Source organism: Eucyclogobius newberryi, unplaced genomic scaffold, assembly GCF_026437365.1.
Source record: "Eucyclogobius newberryi isolate DKJ021-1_F unplaced genomic scaffold, fEucNew1.0.hap1 SCAF_1, whole genome shotgun sequence".
Lineage (NCBI taxonomy): Eukaryota > Metazoa > Chordata > Actinopteri > Gobiiformes > Gobiidae > Eucyclogobius > Eucyclogobius newberryi.
The window spans coordinates 8,207,974-8,235,045 of record NW_027315723.1 but is presented as its reverse complement, the minus strand read 5'-3'; the positions used below and the strand labels follow the sequence as shown (position 1 = coordinate 8,235,045).

The 27,072-nt window shown below is 40.6% G+C and overlaps 3 protein-coding genes across 8 annotated transcripts in view; all 3 read left to right on the top strand.

Annotated features, from left to right (window-relative positions):
* Positions 1–15,672, top strand: part of sobpb (sine oculis binding protein homolog (Drosophila) b) — a 38,445-nt gene extending 22,773 nt beyond the window's left edge. The window contains exons 6-7 of the mRNA XM_072457088.1: positions 122–1,943; positions 10,497–15,672. Coding sequence (XP_072313189.1) covers positions 122–1,933 — 1,812 coding nt within the window. The 3' untranslated portion in view covers positions 1,934–1,943; positions 10,497–15,672. The remainder of the gene's footprint in view (positions 1–121; positions 1,944–10,496) is intronic.
* LOC140370580 (uncharacterized) overlaps positions 1–27,072 on the top strand; it is a 153,691-nt gene that overhangs the window by 69,080 nt on the left and 57,539 nt on the right. The window lies entirely within an intron of this gene.
* The window catches only part of LOC140370157 (rho-associated protein kinase 2-like), a 62,249-nt gene continuing 53,411 nt past the window's right edge, over positions 18,235–27,072 (top strand). For 4 of the 5 annotated variants that reach the window (XR_011928353.1, XM_072457419.1, XM_072457213.1 and 1 more), the window contains exons 1-2: positions 18,235–18,470; positions 19,992–20,146. Coding sequence is in view for 4 of the 5 variants with exons in the window: in XM_072457419.1 (XP_072313520.1) it covers positions 20,051–20,146 (96 nt within the window). In the remaining variant the exon portion in view is untranslated. The remainder of the gene's footprint in view (positions 18,471–19,991; positions 20,147–27,072) is intronic. The other variant, XM_072457493.1, reaches the window with a different exon arrangement.

Here is a 27,072-nt window from a genome sequence, read left to right as displayed (position 1 = left end):
CCTGTAAGTTGGCAACACAGTCCATTATTCAACACATGTGGTTAAACCTGGTATTTTTAAAAATTGTACATTAAGTCTAGATGTCATAGTCTAATATGTTTCCACATTTGACCCTTCGCAGTCTCTGTCCCCTGTGTCACAGGCTTGTGACTGGTGCAAACATGTCCGTTACACCAAAGAATACCTGGACTTTGGGTCGGGCGAGGAGCGTCTCCAGTTCTGCACCACCAAGTGTCTCAACCAGTATAAGATGGATGTCTTCTACAGAGAGGCCCGCGCTGCTCTCTCCACCAGCACCAACTCCGAATCCAGTCCAGGCCGGGGAAGTGCCAGTCAGGAGGGACATTCTTCTGAAGGCAAAAACAGCATCCCCCAAAAGCTCCTTACTCCTGAATCTTGGACCAGCAGTAACGGTGAGACCAGACATCGGAAATCTTCACCAAAAATCAATGTGGCTAGCGAATCTCCTCCAGAACCAAAGGCATCGGGATCAAGAACTTTGGATAGACCTCCGCTGCCCCAACCACCTGTTCATCCCCCCGCCATAGCTGTATCACCCCATCACAACCCTGCCCCACACCCTCTACACCATCCATCCCGTCATATGCTAGACCACCATCCCCATGTCCCCCTGATGCCCATGCCGTTTATCCGACCTCCCCTGCACGCTCAGGGGCTAAAAAGTCCTCTAACCAACCCTTCAAGACATCCAGGACCACCTTCCAGCCCCATCCACAGACCCCCGCATTCGCCCCACTTTCAGCACCCTAACCCCGCAGCCACCATGAACCCGCCTGGCCTAATGCACCCCTTTCCTGGAGCTTACTTCCCAGGACTGCATTCTCCTCCTCTGAACATGCTACCACGAGGTCCAGTTCCACCTGTAGCACCTATGCCAATGCCTCATATGATGAATTTCGGAATACCATCGTTTAGCCCGCTACTGCCCCATCCGACTATCCTCGTTCCTTATCCAATTATTGTTCCTCTGCCGATACCTATTCCTATACCGATCCCGATTCCGCTCAAGACAAACCAGGAGCGTTCATCGAGTCATAGCGGGGTGATCCAACCAGTTCCAGAAGGTTTGGACAGGTCGAGATTCCGAGCCACAAGACCACAATCTCCAGAAGAGAACAGCAGTCCAGTAGGCGATACATTCACTGATTGTCAGGATTCCCCCTCACCAAACGACAACACAAAAGATTGGGTAAAATCCGAAAGATCATTCCCATCTCCATCTTCAACGCCCAATAGCGAAGTCTCGTCTCACTGTTCAGAAAATTTTGATTATAAGCAGTCTACAGAAAGGCATGTAATACAGAGGGTGCTGCACAGGACCCAAGTTAAGGTAGAGCCAAGTGCCAATGGTGTGGTTGATTTATCAGGGCTTGTGGAGGTAGGAGTTAGACCAGGAAACATCATCAGATCTGTTTCGCGGTCTCCGCCCCCGGACACAGTCTATCACCTCAAAAATCTCCCTTGTAGTCCAAAACATACAAGTCAAATGTATGAAATTACACAATTGAAATCCAGCGAAAGTGCCACAAATGGTGTGGCCGCATCACCGACAAGATCCATCTCGCCCTCACATATTAGTCCAGAAGAAGTCAAAGAAAATAAGTGCCAAAATGTTGAACCCCAAACGGAGGAACCGGTCGTGAATATAGGGGATGTTAGAGAGGATCCTCACGTCCCAGATGAGGATCACGCCTACGCCCTGCCAACAACGCCAAAATCCAGCGGGACCATAACACCAACCCCCACCCCACCCACCACGACAACCACGACCACCACAACAACCCCGCTGCTCTTGCCTAAACTCAGGGACAAGGGCAACCTGAGGACACCAGCCACGGCGCCCCCCGCTGGTGGGGACATGGAGCCTGCGATGAAGAGGAGGTGTCTACGCCTTCGGGAGCAGAACAAGTAAAAGGATGGAGGTAAGACTGGAGGGAGTGTGAATATGTTATTATTATGTGTAGGGCTGTTAGAATAATTACTATAGTAACTTATCATTCAACAATTGATAGATAGCTAGAATTTTTGAGGCTCATAATTTCTTGAGTGTAACTCTTTAACTCTCTATATTCGTTTGTGCAGTAGATGATTGAATAAGTACCTTTTGTGACTCAGTCTATTCTAACGACACTTTATTCTTTATTTCATTTATTCTTGTCTTGTTTTATTCTGCTATTTATTAATTGCAGCTCATATATATCAATGGCATATATATTACACTTTGAAATATGTTACTGTGACACGCCTAATGATGTGCTTATATTCAGTGAAAGCATGCATATTGAGCTATAAGACTTATCTAAAATGCATCTTTAAGTGAGTTTGTTTTTCTTCTGACCCAGTCAACTTCAGTATTTGAAATACTTAACCCTAACCCAGTTTAGTCTTGATGTAGAGTTGGTTTTGTTCTCTTTCTGTCCTGTTTTAGTCATGGTATATTTCAAGGTTTAGTTCTGGGTTAGTCCAAGTTTAGTCAAAATGTTGATGTTGGTGTGACTGTGTGGATGTGCATGTGCATGTGTGCATGTGCATGTGCATGTGCATGTGCATGTGCATGTGCATGTGTGCATGTGCATGTGCATGTGTGCATGTGCATGTGCATGTGCATGTGTGCATGTGCATGTGCATGTGCATGTGCATGTGCATGTGCATGTGCATGTGCATGTGTGCATGTGCATGTGCATGTGCATGTGCATGTGTGCATGTGCATGTGTGCATGTGCATGTGCATGTGCATGTGCATGTGTGCATGTGCATGTGCATGTGCATGTGCATGTGCATGTGTGCATGTGCATGTGTGCATGTGTGCATGTGTGCATGTGCATGTGCATGTGCATGTGCATGCTTTAAACTTTGGACCTCTTCCATGACAAAGTGGTTCTTATACTGTGGCACTGGTACTGTACGACTGTTGGTACATGGACATCATCTGGTGGTGAAAGAGTATTTTAGCAAGTTCAAACCTGCTTTACTGCTTTTATACACCCTTCATTCTTGGTTTGTTATTATTACAGATGTCTTAAGTCCTAGTATCATTGTTCAGATCTGGTCATAATTTAGATTTAGGTTAATTAAACTGTTAAGCAATTCTAAATGACAATTTCTTAACTGCTTATGATGTTCATTTAACAATGTAAATCAATGTTTTGAGACTCATTTTTCATAAAGTCCTGAGCTCAAAATTACCCATTTGAGCAAAATGTCCCTTGTAATCCAGTCATCTGTGTTTGAGTGATTTCCTCCTTGAGACGATCCAATGCCAAGAAAAGGAACAGCACTCCCCCAGTCAGTGCCAGTGAGACACTTTTTCCACCTCCATCTTGGAAATGTGATCTGGGCCAGACCCGGGTGTACTCTCAAACCACAGGCACAGTGTCACATGACCACCGCAAATGAGATCAAGCTCAGAACAGAGAAAGTTGTTGAGATGAGCACTTTTGGGTTCTCTCTTGAAATACAAACAGAACGTCAGACGTTGTGTTTGAGAAAAATAAATATATATTATAGTGTAGAGAACAATAACAACAGAATATTTAAATCTGTCCTTTAACTTTGTAGGTTTCTACACTTTTTAACTGTGTTAAATTTAAGGTACTGTATCTATGGAATCTTGAATATTGAGGCTGAAAACACTCTCCCACCTCATGTTATCATCAGGGAGTTATTTAAGAAGTGCTCCTCCATGTTTTTAAATCCAAATCACCTCTACACACACACACACACACAATATCATCTCCCTGTTCCTGTTTGTTGAGTGTAAAGAATGTGGCTCAGGTCAGCAGGCCTTCTTCTAGAAAGTGTTCAGTGGACATTGGCTTTGGGGTCAGTGTCTCCTCGTCTCCTCTGCTGCTCTGTGGTGTCAGGTTAACTACGGCCTTTTCACCTCAAGGGCACAAACATTCTTCGAAAGTAATTCAGCAGCTACAGTTATTTAAAAATGCTTGGCATTACTTTTCTGGGGAAACGTATATATTCTTATGCCACTTGCTCATCTCCATGGCGCTTGCCTAGAATGTTCCATGTAATTTTGACAAACAAAATCAAATGAATGCTTGGTAGATATGTTCAATGCCATAATGTGGAATATTCCAAACAAATAATCATCATCACCATGGTGACAAGAAGCTTTACCCCTCCAATTAATTCATTTGAATTTTGATTGCACGGTTACAACCCAGCAGCCATCTCCATTTGTACAACTTGGCGATTTCTTTACGCCTAATCAAATATCCTTAAATTGTGTCTACAAAACAGGCAGCTATGCAAACAAAGCATTGTGCATGTCAGTTTGTGGTGAGGTGAGTGTCTTTCTCCACTGTACCCCCTTTGCACTGTAACTCTAGAGCCCAGAGGAGTGCCAGGTTTCGGGGGGATTCTCTGACTTTGGCGCCATGCTGTTTAGTGGCTACACATATACTATAGAAGCTGTGAGAAACCAGAACTTATGCTGTTATGATTGAAGAGGACGACTTAGAAGTTTGAATATCTGGTCACACTACAATTGCTTTGATTTGACACTGATTCAAAAGTAACCAGATCCACATTTGAGTTAAAACGGCTCTATAGTCTTGGACAATCTTGAGTGGTGTGGAGTGGTCTGACCCTCAAGTGCTCAGTTGGTAGAGCGATGATACACTGACTGTTCCATACTGCTGTTTTGTCCTTTGGCAAGACACTTTATCCATCTAGCCTTGCATTGTTTGTACATATTGGTGTATGGATGTGTGTGAATGGGCATTAAACATGCTCAAAATAGATTGATATTGATGTATCAGTTATATTGTGACTGTGGTTTTGCCTTTGGCGGCAAAAAGAGCAGATTGTAAATGAAACACTTCCAAAAACCAGATATATATAAAGAGATATTGTGGGTAATTTTACATTATTTTTACATTCATCTTATACTTAAACCAAAAGTAATACATATTTAAACACATGTAATGTTGAACTGACACAATATTGTCTAAATGGAGATATTCATTTTTGTCAATAAAGCTCACTTGTATTCTTATTGTGAGTGAGGCGCCTCTCCACAGACCTGCCCTTTAACTGGGCCTGATGGCGTTACCTACTTGTCTGCAATGAGATCAATTCAATGTCGTACAGTGGATCATTCCAGACAACGCAGTCTCCATTGTTATCTCCATGAAAAGCAGAGAGAAGCAAACTATCTCTCCACAAGAAAAGTTACACTGTCCAGCTTTAAATGTGACCATTTGCTGTATGTACATGAGTGATGGTGGTGATCAGAGCTGACACTGCCACAGACTGACAGCCACATTTGTGTCATTCAGTATCGGGGCAGTTGAATTCAATGAGAATGAATGAATGAATAAATCATAAAAATCTAAATATCTTGTAAAACGCTTCTGATAACTGTGAATAAATCAATGTAATAGTAATAATTATAACAACATTAATATTATTAAAGGACCTGACTTTTAATTTGTCTAGCTCAGGAAAAAACGACTTTTATTATTAAGTATCTATATGTAATAAGAAATATACTGGATACAATTTAAAGTCACATGCCATGTAAAATTGACTTTTCTGAGCGTCCCTCATGCATACCTGGAGTTGTATTTTGCTTAATTTACGTTGTTTCATTGATCCTATTTATCTGGTTGTATTCTTCGTTTCTTATACTTGGTTAGTTTAAAATTTCCCAGATTTGAAAAATCCTAGGTAGAAATCCGAAGGTCTCCTGGGCGTTTTTTAACTACATAAATCATATCATGATAATGGTGTGCTTGCATTAGCATGTTGGGGGGAAGCTAGCTTTTGTTTGTTTCCCCTTAGCAGTACTCTCTTCTGCTAACACCAATCCTAATGACTGTGTACCTGACTGATAGAAAGTAATATTTGGCATATTTTAGGTACATTATTTCAAGCTTAATAAGCATTTTGTTGGGAGAGAACCATAAGGAAGCAATAGTCAGATACAAATGATGATTTTATCCAAGCAGATAATGTGGTTGAAACAATAACCTGATCTCAGACAGTTGTTTCTCATAGTTCAACATCAGATGAGGGTCACAGTCAAGAGGAGCAACCAGTTCCTCACGAATGGTTCAAAATCAAGGTACAACAGCTTCAGCGCCCACTGCTCTTGAGGAGATGCCCCAGTGGCACTGACGGATGGGTCAGATCCAGAGGACAAATGTCCCTTCGGTTATGTGGACGGAAGTGTACCATAACCTTAACCTTACTGCTCTCTTTGATTGGGAATGAAACCTGAACTTTTGGACTGGCTTTCGACCTTAGCTCTGTTCCATTTCCTCCCTCTTGCCGCTGCCCACTGCCCACCAGATGTTGTTGTTAGCGTGCAACCCGAAATCCTGCCTTTACTTTGGCCCAATCAAAGGCGCTCTGTGTTCCCCCTTTAGCTCTGGTGGCTGTGTCCAAAAACATGCAGGAGCACTCCCATATCCTTAACACTGGAGCTGGTATCTTTCCATAGACGGCTCATATTACTGGGTTACACTGTGTTCTGCTATTAATCCAGCCTGTGACAAAGACCGCTTACATTTCCATTCCTCCACCACATCAGATGTCCATCCAAAGTTCATGGTCATTGGAGTTTCTTTTACACATTACAATGATCGCTAGTGGAGGTGTTCGGAAATCAGTCATTATTCTTTCTCAGTAGAAATACTAGAAAGTAGAAACAAAAGTCATAGCTGTAATACTAGTTTGAAAACTGTTTAGTCTGGACGTAGACTTGGTTTGATCCCGTTCTAGACCTGGTTTAGTCCAAGTTTTGATCTGTTGTGTGTGTGTGACAAGTCATGGCGTTGTAGAATCTGATGGTTGATGCTAACTAACCATTTTATTACGTTCTATCAATGTATTTATCCACTGCATGATTACGTTGAGGTCCAGATCCTACCTAATGTACTGCTTTGACCTTTGGCTGATCAGACAGTCCAAAGTCTGCCCAGATGTGGAGGTTCATCTTACATGTTCCTCAATCCCCCCAGAGCAGCTTTGGTCTTTTGTGTTGTGGGCTACTCAGTAACGCTTGGACGCAAAGTCTATTTGGTCCATGGGTTTATGTGAGTGTGATGGGGCAGGCTGATGGGTAGAACTGCTTTTAGACAAATATTGTGTCAGCCGATTGTTGTATATTATGTTAGCTGAGGTTGTAGTTTTATAAGCAGGTGAGAAGTTAGACTGTAAATCTGCTTTTGGGGACACGACCCTTCTCAACTCACTGTGGTTAACAAAGAAAACCCCAAATCACGAACAGAGCCTGTTACCATGAGCACATTGTGTTGTCGTGCCCCTGGATACTTCACCCTAATGTTCTACGATGCATATGACAGGTTACAAAGTGCAACATAGTGTTAGTAAAGTATATAGAGAATAGGATACAGAAGACTCAAATGATAATTTAATTTCGCTTGTATAACGTTCATGTCCCAGGGCAAGACACTTTACCTGCCTCTGTGTACATTGATGTATGTGTGAGAGCGTGTGAATGAGTCATGTTAAGGGCCTTGAAGGTAGAAGATAAGATAAGATAAGATAAGATCATATATTCCTTTATTGCCCACACATGGGGAAATTTTGGTGTTACAACGCAGTAGATACAGACAAAAGGACAGTAAACTTAAAAAATGCTCTTATTAACAAAACTCCTCTCATATCTTAATAGGGAATGGAGGAAAAAAATAAAACAAAATAAAAAGATAAAGATAAAAATAAAATAAAATAATAAAATAATAAAATAATAAAATAATAATAATAAAATAATAAAATAATAAAACAATAAAATAAGATGAATTAGAAATAGCTAGCATAAGACTAAATAACACTAATACTAATGGTTAGTAAACAAAACACTCTTATTTACATCAGTTGTATGCACATGAAAAAGAAAAGCAGAATATAAATGTGACCACTTTTAAAATCTGAAAGTTGTTCGAGTCCCACCACCATCAGTGTCGGGTTGTTTCAAGTCTTTATGTCATATTTATGATTGTGTGTGATACTTTCATGTAAAACGCTTTGAATGCCCAACAAAAATAGAAACGTCTCCATGTGACCAAGTGCTACAATTATGATTTTCCTATACACCATATGCATTGCACACATCGTTGCCATAGCAGTCCTCGTGTTCGGTCCTACGTCCGAATTGTCTTGTCTCTGAACGTCTCTGCGTTCTCGGGTCGTCCCTCTCGTCTCGCCCCTCTCCGCTCGCCGCAGTGTAAAGGAATGAGCTTAACTATCTCACCCCAGGAAACGCAGCTCTCAGTTTCCCCTGCCTTTATTTGGGACACTTTATAGTCCCGTGTAACCAGAGCCTTCCACTTGGGTATTCGCTGAGTGTTTGAAAGTGAAGCGCATTGGGACGAGAGAAAGAAGAGAGGGGACGGAGGACCCCCCTGCCGCGCGCCCCTTGTTTATGCTTGATCCTATGTGTATATAGAGTCTCTGGGAGTGTGAGGGAGACAGTGCCCAGATGTTCTTGGTTTGGTGTCCCTCGGTGCAGCAGTGGAGTGAACGGGACACCACTAAAAGCATGGCTCGCAGTATTTAGATAAGCACCAGTGGATTAGAGTGTCCAGGGCGAAGGGGGGCGGGTAATCGGAGAGAGTTCAAATGAGCAGTTTGTTTTTCCAAAGACAACACAAGTTTGTGCAATCGCGATATTGATCTAAGACATATAGTTCTTCATTTGATAGTGTAATGATAAACTAATGTGTAGACAAAAACAGGAATAAACAAGTCTGAACCAGCTCTAAACTACTTTTAATCTGGACGAAACCAGGTCTGAACCAAGACTAAGTCAATGATGTGGGCAAAACAATTATGGCCAACTCTGACCCAAGACAAATCCATGACTAAACCAGCCTTAAACAAGGTATTAACTGAACTTAAGGCAAAGATTGAACCAGTTACTTTTAAACTATAGGTCTAAATGACCATGAACCAAGAAGAGCCAGAACCAGAACTTAACCAGGATGGAACCATCTCCGAAAGAGGGAACTAGAACTGGTGTAAACAAGAGGCAATTTTAGCTCCTCTCCTGTTTAAGGACACACAGTTAAATACACATATTTTTTCAATGATTGACTGAAGTATATGTAAACCTATTAATTTAAAGCATCACCAGTTTAAAATTCTAAAACTATTCAGTAAAGGTAAAATTATTTGTGTGTTTTTTTAATAAAATGTTCGTATTTAATACAAATGAGAATCTAGTTTTAATTCTAGTTTCAGTATAAATTAGTGTGTTTTTTTACTCAGTCAAAACAGTTTTTATTGCTGACCTAAAAATATATATATATATTTTAAATATCCCTTCTCATCTTCAGCACTTCGTTCCCTTTTTCTAAGCTCGGGTCCTCTACCTATATATATATATATATATATATATATATATATATATATATATATATATATATATATTATATATATATATATATATATATATATATATATATATATATATATATATATATATATATATATATATATATATATATATATATATATATATATTATTATATATATATATATAGAGAGAGAGAGAGAGAGAGAGAGAGAGAGAGAGAGAGAGAGAGAGAGAGAGAGAGAGAGAGAGAGAGAGAGGCTTGTCATTTGCCAAAACAGCCCTGGTTTTTCATAATTTTTAGTTTGAAGGCAACGCCAACTCGATCATTGAAGTGGAGCAAACGCCTGGAGCAATACCAGCCTTATATAACGTTATAAATACAAACACTGCACTACTATATATTACTAAAATAATATATCACCACCACGACCTACTGTACCACCACAGGTACTTACACCTCTACTAAGATGTACACTCTCTAAAACAGATATGTCTTTTTAAGTCAGTGGACAACGCTGCCTTTCTTTTGACTAAACTAAAGTGAAAAATGTCCTCTCAGTCCCGATGTTTCAGACAAAGGGCTGATGCCCAAAACATCACCTTTTTTGGTGAAAGACACAATAAAGACAATTTGGAAGGTAAAATACAGTAGCTGTACAGATCTTTTCTCACTTTATTATAGCTGCACGCTCTTGAAATCGAGGCATGTGCATGTCTTCTCGTTTAACTGTTGCTTTAGATCTTCACAATAACATGTGCCCATAAAAGACACAAATGTATCATGTATGATTGAGCCGCTGAGGTTTTCATGGTTGCACAATATTGGAAATTATAATGATAAGGACTGCAATAGCAATATTATTGTTATACTGTATTGTACTGTAAGTCATTACGCTATCATTTAGTTATATTAAAACAAATATGTTAATTTAGTGTCAAAAATACAAACTTAGAGACAAAAACATAAAAATTAACCAAGAAAAAAACTTTACATTTGACTTTAGACTGGACAAGGAAACAGATAATTCACTTCTGTCGTTGGTGTTCTTGCAATATATGCAGTTTGTTGTGATTCATTAGCCGACATTTGAGGAATATGTCACAGCCTTGACTCTCTTCCTCTCTCTCCGGTGCAGATTCCCTTACACTGAACGGCAGTGCCAGAAGAGCCAGAAGAGCCAGAAGAGCCAGAAGAGCCAGAAGAGCCAGAAGAGCCAGAAGAGCCAGAAGAGCCAGAAGAGCCAGAAGAGCCACTCCCTCAAGTTGCCAGCGCGGGTCCTGCACCTCAGCTCTGCCTGTAGACCAGCAGGGCTCGGACCCAGGAAGTGCTCACCCAGGTCACATGATCACCGACCTGACCAATGGGAGAACCAGCCACACCAATGTCCCGGACCAAAGAGAGCTGCTGGACAACGCCACCTTTGTGACATATGCATCCATTTATTCTTCAGAAGTACTTTGTGTGTACTCTGCTCGACACACAGGAGGACAGGCGTATTTTCTTGAATTTTATTGCCACGTTTTGAAAGTTAGCCAAATGTTGCTTTGATAATTATGCAATCACACGTGTCATCCGCTCGTCACGCCACATAATGACAAGTTAATGATTTTGTGTTGGCCGCTGCTTTGGGCACGAGGCGGGCGTTTCACTGTTGATTTCATAAAGTTTTGCCAACGATTTAGAGAACACTACTGACAATTTAAGGCTTGGTAACATATTTGCGTACATATTCATACATGTATACACCGATATACAAACGAAGAGCCTGTTTGTGTATTATATTGTGCCCTTATTTGAACCAGCAACCTTACAGTACAAGGTCACGAGCTTGACCCACCGCACCATCTTATTTGGTTTAATTGTGAGGAAGGTATTAATTGGCTCTGCACATGCTCACCACTCTCTCCTCTTTCCTTCCCTCTCTCCCTCTGCTCTCTCTTCTTTCCCTCCCTCCCTCTGCTCTCTCCTCTTTCCCTCTCTCCTTCCCTCTGCTCTCTCCTCTTTCCCTCTCTCCCTCCCTCTGCTCTCGGCTCTCTCCTCTTTCCCTCCCTCCCTCCCTCTGCTCTCTCCTCTTTCCCTCTCTCCCTCCCTCTGCTCTCTCCTCTTTCCCTCCCTCCCTCCCTCTGCTCTCTCCTCTTTCCCTCTCTCCCTCCCTCTGCTCTCTCCTCTTTCCCTCTCTCCCTCCCTCTGCTCTCTGCTCTCTCCTCTTTCCCTCTCTCCCTCCCTCTGCTCTCTGCTCTCTCCTCTTTCCCTCTCTCCCCTCCCTCTGCTCTCTCCTCTTTCCCTCTCTCCCTCCCTCTGCTCTCTCCTCTTTCCCTCCCTCCCTCCCTCTGCTCTCTCCTCTTTCCCTCTCTCCCTCCCTCTGCTCTCTCCTCTTTCCCTCCCTCCCTCCCTCTGCTCTCTCCTCTTTCCCTCTCTCCCTCCCTCTGCTCTCTCCTCTTTCCCTCTCTCCCTCCCTCTGCTCTCTGCTCTCTCCTCTTTCCCTCTCTCCCTCCCTCTGCTCTCTGCTCTCTCCTCTTTCCCTCTCTCCCCTCCCTCTGCTCTCTCCTCTTTCCCTCTCTCCCTCCCTCTCCTCTCTCCCTATCTTTCCCTCTCTTTCCCTCTCCCTCCCTCTCTCTCCCTCTCTCCCTCTCTCTCTCTCTCCCTCTCTCCCTCTCTCCCTCTCCTCTCTCCCTCTCTCTCTTTCTCCCTCTCTCCCTCTCTCCCTCTCTCCCTCTCTCCCTCTCCTCTCTCCTCTCTCCTCTCCCCCTCTCTCTCGTCTCTCCTCTGTCCATAGCCCTGTGTGGTCTTCTCTTATTCAGCTTGAACACGATCTCTTTCAGGGGGAGACGGTTTGTTTTTCTCTGCCCGGAGCTCCACAAAGACGGGCATTGTTCGCCTGCACATATCCCACGCTGAGTCTCCGATCATGGGCTACACTTCTTGGGTTACCTGGACTCAAACACACACCCCGCCACCCCCTTTTTTTTTTTTTGAGCGACAGCCAGGAATATCTCGCCACCACCTCCGAGCCCCAATCTAAACAGCTTTCAGGTCGTATAACTGATTGCCTGGGATTTCTGTGACTCAGAACTTTTATATTTGAACTCACTTTGGGGAGAGACATTCAAACCCGGGGTGTTACGTGGCGTGTGATGGGAGAGGTCTCAAAACCCGCACACATGAGGAAGTAGACAGTTGCTTAGCTTTTACCTATGTTATAACACTGTTCCCTCATCAAAAACATACCTGGAGGTTTATTAAGCTGCATTAATGCTGGTTTCATTAATCCTGTTTTCAAGATCATCTTTTTTTTCACAAAAATCGCGGTTTCAAATGTCCCAGATTTGTTTCGTTTCATTTTTAAGTCCATATAAATCGTCATCAAAGTTGTTCTGAGCATTTCTGCTGTCATTCATTACAACTGTGATCTTGTATTAGCATGTTGGGGCTAAGACGACTGTATGTTTCCTTTGTTAATTCTCTTTGCTGCCAGTAGATGGCACGCTAACATCAACCCTGATGAGGAAACGCCTGATTTTTACTAAAATAGTCAGGGTTTTCAATCGGCCTACATACATTATTTTAAGTTCCTCCACACGATCTGGAGGTCAATCACAAATGGTGGCTTAGTGTGCACTGGGTAATGTTCCTGGAGGAGGATGTGCAACTGCTTGTCTCCATGGAGATGTGATTGCTTTGAATGTTCCACAGTAAACTGCTATCAATTCCCATGGACACAAGCAAAGACACCAGGCAAAGATACAGATCAGGTCTGTGGAGAGGCAAGCCCGTGGAAACTACAACACTGTCTAATGTGCACCTAAAGATATTTTATTATTTACTTTATTTAATTAATAGATTTACATGGGAAATTATAACTTGAAAGGCTGTTTTCTCAAAGTGCATATTTCTCCCACAGAGACATAAATATCAGTTCTAGACATTTAAACTTATCCAATTTTTCAGATTTATATGTCCAATTCTGACAATATGTATATTTTTTATTTATATATGAAAACTTGACATGGCACACTACATTTGTCTTCTTCTTACATTTATGTCAGTGAACCACAAGACATTTTAATATAGTATCTACTGCATACATCAAATGTTCAAATAAAGTAACTTTCACGCTATGAATTTAATGTTATTTCCTGTTTACCTCCTCGCCCTAAAGCCATACTGTGGAACATCTTAGAACATGCACATGGCACATCTCCACCAGGAAGGTTAAGCAGTGAAAAGCAGTCAAAAAGTTAGTCAAAAGTGAAACAACAACTTATATGCAAATTCTAGTTGAAGAAGAAATATTTGAATGTTAAATTGCTCACCCACCAATCCAAAGGTCAGTGGTTCAGATCCCAGCTCTGAACAGTGCTATTTTTGTGTCCTGGTGCACTTCACTCACCTTTCCTTGTCTGTTTCCTGTTACATCAGATTGGCAACCTCGCTTCGGCCTGTGTGGACAAAAGTATATGTAAATTGAATGTCATATTATTATCTTAGTATTTTAAAATATAAATTACACCTTTATTTTAAAATGTCAATCGATTTTTTTTTATTTTCTATTTGGCTTGATAGTTAAATGTTGAGATGTTGAACCAGGTGACTTTTCTAACCTAATTATAATCTAATGATATAGTTGCCATTATGTTTATTGGAAATGGAGGTTTTCTTTGGTAGTTGTTTACTTTGTTGCCACAGGAGGGCAGTGTTTAGCTTTGTTAGTTTGCTCCTAACTTTAAGAGGGATGGTCCAGCATGCAACAGTAACTCTGCCCACAGAAACAGAAAGATAATTAAGAATTGGTTTAGTTTTCAATAAAACAGCTTAGCCTGGAGTCAGAGCCAACTCACCCGACATCACTAATGTGACACAAATGTGTTTTATTTCAATGTCGTATGTCAAGAAATGCCGCTCGTGTTCAGCGGTATAAAATGCTTTACAGTCAGATCTGTCATAGATTATTGCTATTTTGATGGATGATTTGAGCATAATGCAGGCCAACAGAATCTGGGTATTCCAAATAACAAACGGAGGGTTTCCATCTTCAAAGGAGAAATGGTCAAATCTACAGATAATATTATCATCTCAATTTGCTTTTGGAAACATTGATACAAAGTGTAAACTGCAAGCCTCCGAGGACTTTTTTGAATGGCACTTTAAAATAAACTTCAAATATAAAATCAAAATGTATTTTACACCTTTGACATGCCCAAAAGTTATCCTGAATTTTAAATGTAATATATCTGGAAACAAAAGCGAAGTGGAACATTTCAATGGAAAAAAAATCACAAAATGAGTGACTTGACAGCCTGGTTGTAACTGTATTTTACATTGTTTACTTAAAAAGAGATTATAAAGACACTTGAATCACTCGCAAAACCACGAGTTTTAGGTTTGACTGGACCAATTCTTACAGAAACATTTCACTTTATCTAAAGATACATTGCATACTTTACTACAAAATATTTATTTTTGTGAAGCTCAAATACTCCTTTGAGGCTATAGAAAACACTGCTTTTTCCAAACCCTTGTGATAGGAAAGCAAACTAACTGACATTCACAAAGGAAAATTCTGGATGCATTTCTTATGAAGACTTAAAATCATCAGTATTTAGATTCCTCATTGAAAATGTGGTTCACTTCATTTTTCCTCCTGTCGCTTCAGTTGTGGCATTTTACTCATTCTGAACTCAGCCATGTCAAACCCACCAAACTTCTACTTCAAGTCCTAACATGTTTTAAAGCCCTTGTAGGTTAGACAACTGGCCATGCCCCAATGTAAAGCCCTTATTCCTCCCTTAAGTGTGACGTGAGGTCAACTACCGCTGACCACATGGAAACGTCCTCCGCCTCGTCCCTAAAGCAGCCGTCCGTCTCGACATGTGTCATTGTCTCTGCCCGTGTGCTAAACCATGTATTTCAGTGTCCCCTTCATTCCAACGCAACGCCATCACAAACTAATAATATCCGGATGAACAGGACCGCCCGGGGAACTGGCCACGGGCCCGTTTTGACCGTCCAGTGTAAATATAGCCTCAGCCTCAGCGTACGGGGACACGAGAGCAGAATATTCACAAACTGCCATAGTTATTCTTGCACATTATCACTTCAGTTTGCCATTTTGAGTTTCGTGTCGATCAAATGTATGAATTACTTATTGTACGTGTTGTATTGTCAAAAACCCGCAGGTACGTGTCGACCCTGTACAAGACATTTATGGTAATAGTATGTTTGTATGGATAAATATAACCAAAGTATATACAGTGCAGGAGATTTGCTTTGTAATGGAAGTAAATAAATAAAAGTTATTCTATGAGCAAGAACTTGAAGAGTCACTTCATTGTTATTAGTAGTTGTATTAGACCTATGCTGTAAGTAGAAGTAGAAATAGTAGCAGTAGAACTATAGTAGAAGTAGCAGTAGCAGCAGTACTAGAAGTAGCAGTGGAAATACTATTTTGGAAAGTAAAATATTGGTAAATTTATAAAAATCATTTTATAAAATTGTGTATTGGACAGATAAATAAATTCAATATATGAGGTGATAAATATAAGATAAGATAAGATAAGATAAGATATGCCTTTATTGTCCTCACATGGGGAAATGTTGGTGTTACAACGCAGGTAGATACAGAGGAAAAGGACAGATAACTTATAGGAAGTTTAAATAAATAAATGCATAAATAAATACATACACAATATAAGATCTCTGCATGTGAAGCCCATAGTTGACACTCACACATCAGGCTCATGACCACATTACATTAACATCCAGTGACTAGACAAAGATCTCAGGAAGAAGTCAGCTCACTGCATTTTGTGATGTGAAGTTGGAGATGTTTTCTTAATTCTCTGTTAATACAAGCTCATTCTGTGCATAGATGAGAAGGAGTGAGTGGATTCATTTAATAAACTCTTTCACGTTTTCAGATATCATACTTTTACTCCTTGAATAATATGTTTGACTCTTACATGAGTAAAGGTGTTTGTTCCTCTTCCCACTGAGAGTAAAAATGCAAAGGACGAAAGCGTTATACTGACATTAAACAATTTGAACATTTGTGTTTCTTGCATCGCTCCTTCAAACATGATTTAGACTTTCTCATGTTTGTGTCTTACGCTTTAAAATACCCGCTTTATTTAAGGTTTTGTCCTTCATTACATTCTCTTCAAAATATGAATAAGTATAAATGTCCAGACAGTTATTCTAACAATTACTCTGACTTTGAACTTGTATTATTTTGAAGTACTGTCACTCTACCACCTGAGGTAGTCAGTAGTAGTTAGGTCATAGAGGCTGTTGCATGTAAGAGTAGAACTATGAATAGTACTACACACGCAGTATTCAGCAGCATTCCTCCAGCCTGCGTCAGTTTGAGGGAACAGGAACATCCGGGACTCTTTGTAACTACATTTAAGGTATGAAATAGATCAGTGACAGGGAAAGTCCCCACAGCAGCAGCAGCAGCAGGAGGAGGAGGAGCAGGAGGAGCAGGAGGAGCAGGAGGAGCAGGAGGAGCAGGAGGAGGAGGAGGAGGAGCAGGAGGAGCAGGAGGAGGAGGAGGAGGAGGAGGAGCAGGAGGAGCAGGAGGAGGAGGAGCACACGGAGCAGGAAGAGAAAACACCTGTGAGGAGGAGGTCACACACAGTGAGGACAACACAACAGGACATGTGCCTTGCCTTCAAAATAAGAACAGGATGTGGGGATTCATTATAACCAAAAACAGAAAATCATCTTTTATAGACCCTTTAAAATGTTCTGTCATAATTTCCAGAAAGGAGCCGACTGGAGGCAAAATGAAGCAGACGACAACACAATTTCAATGATTACCTGACAGACGTAAATACTAATGGTTTTAAGCAGTGCTCATTTCATAAATTGTGTTGGATTTTTTCATGAACATGAACTGATGATTGCGGATACAAGCGGTCGAAATGAGTTTCCTCCGCAGGGTGGCTGGGTGCTATGGGGTGAGGAGCTCAGTCACACGAGAGGAGCTCAGAGTAGAGCCGCTGCTCCTCCAGCTGAGGTGGCTCGGGCATCTGTTCCGGATGCCTCCTGGGCGCCTCCCTGAGGAGGTTTTATCCCTAAGCCTACATGTGTCTGAGAATTCAGAATGTTTTTGTTAAGGGTCTTTAGTATATGAGCAAGGACCACGCCCCAACAATGGATTATGAGGGAATATTTATTGATAGTGATTATGATGATGATGACATTGATGACGGGGGCTTCATCTCAGGTGATCAGCCGATTCAGAACCCTCCATTCCTTTAGATCAGGGGTGTCCAAACTTTGGCACGGGGGCCAAATACGGCCCTCAGAACAATTTCTGTTGATCCTCAGGCTTCCTGCTTTTTTAACTGTAAAATTGGAGAAATTCTAACATGTTGATGATATACCAACCTAATATTAATGTTCCAAGTCTTATTAAAGATATGGAGTCTCATTGATACTAGGTCAAATAGTCTACGCAGAGTGGAGAGCAAAAGTAATTAATTGAAAGATGTCATTGTGAAATTAAGGAAGTCATGATCACGTTCTGAAATTATTAACCCAAAGATCAGAAAATCAGTCGAGTTTTTTTTTCTTACCTAGAAATGAATGAATAATATTGCGCTAAAACTGTCTCCACCTGTTGCGCCTTTATTGTGCCTAACTCAGCGGAAGCAGTCGGTTCACCTCCGTCCCTCCCCCGTCCCTCCCCCGTCCCTCCCCCCGTCCCTCGCTTCCTCCCCCCCTCGTCCCTCCCCCCCATGCCCTCCCCCATGTCCTCCCCTGTCCCTCGCTCCCCCCCCCCCTCCCGTCCCCCCCGTCCCTCCCGTGCGTGAGTCCAGAGCGCAGACGGAGCAGCTCGTGGTGCGGCCGCTGTGTGGGACAGTTTCTACCTGTGCACCACCAGACGCACCTGACAGCTCACCTCTTACCCGCCTTTCGACTCCCTTCTCCGGCTTTACCTCTCACAAACCTCCCGGGACGGTCCCTTTAACTTCGGCTTAATCATTGAACCTGACGCGCCCCTGGTCGCGCTTCGGTCGCCGCGCCGCCGACATGAGGAGCGGGAGCAGCGGGCAGTGAGCGCTCCAGCCCCGGGGCCCACACACGGAGGTGGGTCAACTCTCAAGTAAGAGACAAGGATTTGTGTAGAAACAAAGAAGCTGTCACCCAAATACAGGCAAGTCATAATGCAAGTGATAATAATGCAAGTGTAATTACTGTGGAAACGAAAGCTACTGGCACAGGCGGGTTTACTTACATTTAGAGCTATTTGAGCAACTTGAATTCAACTGTCAGAGTAGTTTTCCCTCTTGAGTAGGCTTAATATGTCTGTATATATCTGTTATAGTACTCTGACGTGTCTGCCACTGAACAAGTCTGCCACTGACAGAAGCGTTCTGTCCAAAACATGAATAATATCTTATCATTGTGACTGATTTGACCTAAAACTATAATGAAAACAAATTTAACTGGAAACCTTTTCTGAAACTTGAGTATGAACAGTTGGCTGGACTCTTTGTGATGCTGACACTGTAGTTTGGCCTCTGATGTCAGTTTTACTCTCGTTATAACTAGTAACAAGCCACAAACATCACATTTCATGTCCCAACTAGATTTCCGTAGGTAGAAATTAGGATTAAATCTGCTGTTGATGGTATGGACGGAGTAGAAATCTTTTGTCACTTTGATATTGTCATAGTGGAAATAAAAGAAGAAAATAAACATTAGACTTCTCGTTGGGCCTGTGGCAATGACTCATATATATACTGAAGTGTATTATATTGCTACAAAACAAAATCACCTTAAACAATCATTTTTAAACTGCCCTGAAAGCACATTAATCTCAGTAAACCCCTTTATGAAAGTACACTCTATTTAAAACAATAAGATGCAATGAAAATGGCAGAAAGAACTGAGGTTGTAACTTTAATGAGTGTAAAAGGTGATTGTTGTTGACATATATATTACTTTTGTGCTCTTTTCTGTACAAGTTTCACCCAGTAATCTGTTTTTAGTGGACTCCTATATGTTTGTTCAAAATTGTATTGTCATGTGTAAAATGAAATCTGCTTGCATTTTACACCTTGCCTGGGACTACTTTGTGAACTTGTTAAATTATAGTGAATAGTGGCACATTTACACTTTGTCCCAGTTCAAATCAAACAGATACATGACTTTTTCTACCGTTTACAGCTCAAATGGACAATAAAAAACAAACAAAAAGACGATATTCATCTATTGAGCCCCAAAAAGTGTTGCTTTGTTTGGCAAGTCAATATAGTAATCATCATGACAGGCCTAGTACATCTATGTTGTCATATTAACGGTCAGTCAAGTGTACCGTATTTTCCGGACTATAAGTCGCACTGGAGTATAAGTCGCACCAGCCAAAAAATGCATAATAGAGAAGAAAAAAACATATATAAGTTGTATAGTATGAAATGAATGTGAAAATAACAAATAATATCACATATAAGTCACGGGTATAAGTATAAATATAAGTCGCACCCCGGCCAAAACGTTGAAAAAAGGTGCAACTTATAGTCCAGAAAATACGGTAAGTAGAAAATTGGAAATGTAGTGATACCTTTTTAAGAAATAATTTGTTTGCCCTGAAAAGTTCCTGAAAGTAAGTCCTCTGTCACAGGAGTTCTCCAGTGTTGGATGGTCCTCGGCCCGTGTGCGTGGAGCTGAGTGGCAGTGAAGATGCTGGGGGCCGAGGGCAGACTGGAGAGCCGGCTGGTGCGGCTGGAGGCCCTGGTGAGGAACCCACAGTGGGCCCTGAACCTGGAGACCCTGCTGGTGAGTGTGTGGGGCCCGTGGGGGAGCAGAGAAGGGAAAGTGTGAGATAAAGAAAACAAAGTGAAATGATTCAGATTGTGAAATGTTTTAGTTGATTCATTATTTGTGAAGTAAATGAAAAGTTGCACTATGTCACTTTTTCTGGTGGAGGGTCCGTCACCAGCTTGTGCATAATGTTCCGTATGTTCTGTATGGTATTATACTTCTATTTCCTCTAATCTATTTGGGATTTCTACAGTTACAGGTAAGATAAAACAAGATAATCCTTTATTGTCCACACATGGGGAAATTTTGGTGTTATATCGCAGTAGATACAGGGGGAAAGGACAGATAACTTATAGGAAGTTTAAAAAACACTCTTAATAGAAAAACTCTTATAAACAAAACAAAAAACTCTTATCAACACAACTCCTCTCATATCTTAATAGGGAATGGAGGAAAAAAAATAAATAAATAAAAAGATAAAGATAAAATCAAATAATAATGAAATCAAATAATACAATAAAATAAAGTAAAGTAAAAATAGCTAGCATAAGACTAAATAATACTAATGCTAATGGTAAGTAAACAAAACATTCTTATTTACATCAGTTGTATGCACATGAATATGGCCTTAATTGCTTGTGAGTATGACAGTATTGCACATAAATATGACGGTATTGCACATGGTTAAGTCAGTATTGCAAATGGTTAAGTCAGTATTGCACATGGTTAAGTCAGTATTGCACACGGTTAAGTCAGTATTGCACATGGTTAAGTCAGTATTGCACAGGAATATGACGGTATTGCACATGATAAAGTCAGTCAAGTATGTCAAGTGTTGCACGTGTTCAGGGCTAGCAGTGTTTGTTATACAAAAACCTGCATTTTTACAGTGAGCGTGCTCGCCTCGCCATAGATCTGACTCGGCTTGTGTCAATGGAGATACATGTTTAATTCTATCTCGTACTGTGGAACATCCCAAGCATAGAATAAGCAGAAAAATGTCGCAACATCTCCATGGATGTTGCAAAACGTCCAGAAAACTCCTTTAACTGGACCTATTTCCCCACTGCTGTTGTTACTATTGGCCCGTGATCATTGCTAAATTTAGGAGCTGGAGTGACATATTTAACATAGTGACCAGAAAAATTGCATCATGTTTTTTGAATATTAACTTTGACTCAAACACTGTGGCCTGGAGAAGGCACCGGGTCGTACCATCTGCTGGGGCCCTCATACGGCTTTGGGGCGCCTTAAGTTTAATTCTGATTGTGCTGGTTTAGCCCTGGTTCTGTCCATGTTTAGTTCCAGTTTTAGCCCATGTTTAGTTCCAGTTTTAGCCCATGTTTAGTTCCAGTTTTTGTCCATGTTTAGTTCCAGTTTTTGTCCATATTTAGTTCCAGTTTTAGTGTGGCGTTTGTGCCAGTGTGAACACATCCGTTATATAAGTGATGAGATAAGTAAACCATAATATCGTTTTAAACATTAACCAACATCACATTTAAATGCAACTTTTTTTTTTCCAGTCTTGAAATGTTTCCAGTTCAAAAAATTGAACTGGAAACTCAATTTTTGTTTGAGCTTCACAAAAAGTATGTCGTATCTGTAGATTAAAAAAAAACTAAGGTGCGGTCAACATTGCTAGAAGTATTTGTCCAGTAAAACATAATTATAACCATACAATTTGAAATACAATTGTATAAATGTTTGAGCCGGACTCTGATATGACTCGCATGTTTCAGTGGTTTTCATTGGACAAAACAGCCTCGATTTATCCTCTTTTTTTTATATTCTGAGCTTAATCCCAGTTGAAATCACACTATGTTCCACTTGATTTTTGCCTCCATTCTGGAATTTAGAAAAGTATTAGTTTAGACATTTTTAAAGGATCTATAACATTGGACAACTCCACAGACTTGCTGTAACCTATACTAGCCTCGTTTCTGCTTCCTCAGCGCATACCTGAGAACTCGACAGAGACATTCTTTGACTCTTTCTTCTTGTGACCTGCTGTCGTTGTCGTGTAACTTCCTTATAACCCCCACAAGAATGTCCTCGGACAACTTCTGAGGATAAGGCCTGCTTCAATGAGGAAACTGTGCACGCTGGAATTGTTCATTATGCTCCAGAAATGTGCTTCTAAAGATCTACTGAGGATAATCAAGTGTTGTGTAGTGACTATTAATCTGGGCCAGATGCAGTGTGAACGAGTCACCAATAGAGGTTTAATGTTATATTAAGTGTTAAATCTCCAGTACCCATCAGTTAAACAGGGAAATGAAATGTTAAGTATAAATGTTGGGCAGGATATGGTAAAGGTTAAGGAGCAGTGTGCCGTAATGTAATGGGAAGAATACAACTCCTTGGAACAACAGAAGGTGACACATGAATCAGACATTCCTATGTTCAATGGGCCTGAGTAAAATACAGGTTTGAGGTTTACAGTAATTAATGAGAGTTAAGGCCATGACATGTGTGCAACTTTGTCTTTAATAAAGATTGAATTAAATGAAATGAAGAAATTAAATAATAGCTAACAATCCTATATTCAGGCTATATTTGACATAAATGTACTTGGTCCGGCCCTCTGCCACACGCCTGGAATCTAATATGTAATAAAACTTGTCCATCGTAGCATAATGTAATATGTTTCCTGCAGTTAGTTAGTCCCAGTGCAAGCTCTGGTACTGGGCCCTTTTCAGAACACATTTGAAAGTTTGAAAGGAAAACAAATACTTGAAGAAAAGAATAAGTTGCCTATCCTAAAGAAGTGACGAGTCATGTGAGCACATTGGCCCCTGAAGGCCTGGGCTCCCAGCAGCTGCACTGTGGGAACAGCCTGATGTTACGCCCCTGGTTTCCAGTGTGCATCTCAATGACACAAAACATCTGATAAGAATCTGATTTATGGAGATCAGATTATTGAAATAATATGTAAATGGTCAAATAAATAGGGTAAAATGAGTGATCTAATCTTTCACACCTGAGCATGTGCTGTTCAGGAAATTATAAAAGAAGCTAAAAGAAAAACTATATTGCAAAGCAAATATTACGACATTACAAAATGTAAAAGTAAATGTCACAGCTGCAGCTGTGAGTGTGACTAGAACCAGTGGGATGGTTTTCCTGCTCTCTGGCGGATGTGGCTCTGCTCTGGGCCTTCTACACAAAAAGTCCAGTAGCTGATTGTACGCAACGTTAACAGGAAGCTAACGGGAAGCTGACAGGAAGCTAAGAGGAAGCTGGCAAGTTCAGCTGGAGATAACCCACTCCGAACCCACAACTCTACATCCTGGTTCTCTTGTCAATGTGAAAATAACCAGTTCAGAGATGAAAGGCTTTTGGTGGCACAGGAGTTTATAACCTGGTCTGAAACTGGTTCAGACTTGAGATAGACCTGGTTGAATCCTGGTTTGGCGGTCTTTGTAACTGAATTATGTGGAAAATGATGCTAAATTAATACAAATTGCTACTTGAATGGTTACAATTGGCAAATGTCAGTCGTGAATAATTTCCACCCAAAGCCAAGGCCAAAGTGACCAAGTCAAATGACCTAAGCACCACAAAAATAAGCTATTAGTTGTAAACAAGTGCTAATTAGAATCACACGTTGAACTGCACTCTCCCACAATAAACCCGAAAGGACGATATTCTGCAAATTCAAGGTCTGAACTGTATTTGGTATTATTAGCAAACATTTTTCTCTCCAAAGCATTCTTGAAGTTTTGTTTTGTTTCAGTCATCAGCTACACTCTGGCACTACTTTATATGCCCTTTAGTTTTGGTTATTATATTGTAGTAATTACTCACTTAATGTCCCCTCTTGTTCAGATCTAATCTCTAGTCTTTGTAGATCCTGATGGGAGAATGGTTGGCAGGAAATGGCAAACTCTTAAAACGTTATGTTCAAATTTGTAGCTGAACACGTCATCAATTTCATTTTAATCTCATCCACTGTTGACTTTAATTTAATGTTTTGCTTAGTGGTATCAATGTGATTTTATAGTTTTGTTGCAGCTTGTGTCAGGTTTTTAAAATGGTTAGTGTTAAAAAGGTGAGATGGGACAGAAGGAGAGGGGCAACAACTGGCAGAAAAGTCAAAAGAAAGTCACACAACACTGGGATATATCGCACGGATGATACACTTCACTGCTGGCTCTTTTAGGGATCAATCAGTTTAGGAATTAAACTATAAAACAACATATTGATTTGTCACACCCTTAGTTCACATTCCACTTGTTTTGACGGCTGCTCATTGAACTCACTTTAAAACACTAGAAGGCTGTGATCTGTATTTCAAGTTGTTCATACACTGCACTGCATCTGTGGAACGTGCTCTTATTTATAATCGCTCAGCGTCTTTAAACATGCAGCAACAGGCCTTTTCCAGCTCGTGCATCTGAGATATGCGTTGTGTTGTGGGCCAACACAGAACACATTTACATAGTGTTAAATGAAGCTCAAACAGGTAGAACAGGGAAACATTTGACGGGCATTAGCGCTGCAGCAGTAACATGTCATGAAGCGTAAATATATGTTTATAAGTTACACATGTGCATAGATATTAGCAGACAGTTGCTAACTTGGGTGCTGTGGGTAAAGTGTTTTTTTTCACAGGGCAATACAACCTTGAGAATTCTCTGGTTAAGTAGAGCTGGGCCTGGTTAGGAACACAGGGGTGCGGCATTGCTGTTGTGTCCTTGGGCGAGACACTTCAGCCATCTTACAATACAATTACAATACCATCAGGTGAGGACTGTGCAAGCCTGGTTTATTTGTAAATATTCATTTTATACACAAAGTAATATGTGCCTTTTGGAATAATAACCAGCTCAGGCCGGCGCAGATACAATGAGATGGATGATTTTCAGCTCATATGACTTGTTTTGCTGCTGTGACCAAAACACAGCATTTGTCAATGTCAAAACAATAACAAGGGCACAACTTTACTCTTGACTTTTGCAAAAGTACTTTTAAAGAATGTATACAAGTGGGATTTTAAATCATTATCTTAATTGTGTAAACACAGTCTCTTCTTTAACACTTCTTATCTATTTCCATTGTAACTCACTTGTCTGTTTAAAAAGACACATCTGTAGAGCTCCTGTCGAATAAAGTCGTGTACCGCTCATCGTTTACTGTAACTGGAAAAGTTCTCATTACTGCACATGAGCACAACACCATGGAGCTTATGCAAAGTTACTACTCAAAGGTTCCAGGAAACAATGGGCAGAGTTACAAGGCCAAAAAAACATGATAACAATCATACATTATGTAAATACTGTAATGTGTGTGTAATTTTACCCATTGGCTGAATAGATCAGGAGAGAAAATATTTGAATTTTTTTTGTGTTTGTCTGTTTAATTTATTACATTAATAATTTATTTTAAGAGTAATAGTTTGGGAAACAAAGTGCAAGTCATTTTAAAATAATTTCAATCTAACATTGTAGCTTTTGTCACATTATTTTGCCCTTTTTAACACAGAAGTGAACAGAAATAAATCAGATTAGTTGTAAATTAAATCAGTTGTAATTTAATTTCAATATGCTGGTAACTGCAGAAATAAATCAATGATCCGACATTTGGTGTGCGCGTGAACATAGGCAGCGTAAAAGTCAATAATTAAACGACTGATACAAAATGTGATTGACTAAAACACCATCGACCGATTAAACTGGGACTGACACATGGCCACACTCAACAAAATATGTGTTAAATTCCAGAATTTTTCCACCTCCAATCGATACAATATGTGAAAAAAACACAATAGCAGTCCAAAAATATTTAAATACTGGTCCAGAAATGTAGTGAGAGGATTCCCCGGCGCTCACCCTGCCTCAGTTTATTTTAAAGCACCGCATCACTGTCCTGGTCCCAGAGGGGGTGTGTGCGTGTGCGTGTGTGTGTATGCGTGTGTGTGTGTGTGTGTGTCTATTCTGAGCTCCAGGACTTTCCACTGCCCCTGTCCCTCTGCTCGGACAGCCCAATGAACAAACGCTGTTCCTGGGATGAGTCAGGCGGGACAGGGGGGTCGTCCAGGGCCCACCCACCTGCTGCTGCTACACACCAGAGGGAGTTATAATGGTGTTTGGTGAGGGAGAATGCAGTCAGTGATAGTTAAGAACATTTTCCTTATGTACCATACAATAGTTAAGAGGTGACATAATGGATTTATTCTCAGTCGTTGTTTCATATTTTTTGGGTGTTAAATTTGAACGCAAAACAAAGCAGGACAATCTTAAATTTAGAGATGTTTACTTGCATACATAAGAAATACTTGCATACATAAGAAAAACATGTGTTACGGGGCATTTTTATGACACAGGATTTTGGATTTCTCATTATTCAGCATTTGAGTGAACTGCATTTTACTGGTATCGGACAATTCCAATTTGTCTAATTTTTTGGACTTAAAACTCTTCATCAACAAATCCTTCTGTACAATGTATCACCAAATCTAGTGGAGAACAAGCTTGTAAAGTTTGGTGTGTGTCGGTGATACTTTAGAGCAGGGGTGTCCAAACTTTTTTTCAACAAGGGCCGCATTTTGAAACTTAAACGTGGCAGAGGGCCACAAACAACCTAACAATGTCGAATTAGTTAAATGACAAAGTGAATGATTCGAAATGTTGCATTTGACGTCATTTCGATGAGCGTCCACCCCTTTAAGTAGACTTGGAACATTAATATTAGGTTGTATAACATCAATAAGCCTGAATTTCTCCAATTTTACTTTTTGTTGTTTGGAGGGCCGACAAAAATTGGTCTGAGGGCCGCATTTAGCCCCCCGGGCCCTAGTTTGGACATGCCTGCTTTAGGGGCTCTTCATGTCTCAGCCTTTGAAGCTACAGTGTCCCATGTAAAATCTAATGTATGCAAATTGCTTAAATGAAATAATAAAACATCTTACGGTGCAGATTTGTTGTTTTCACATAAAAACA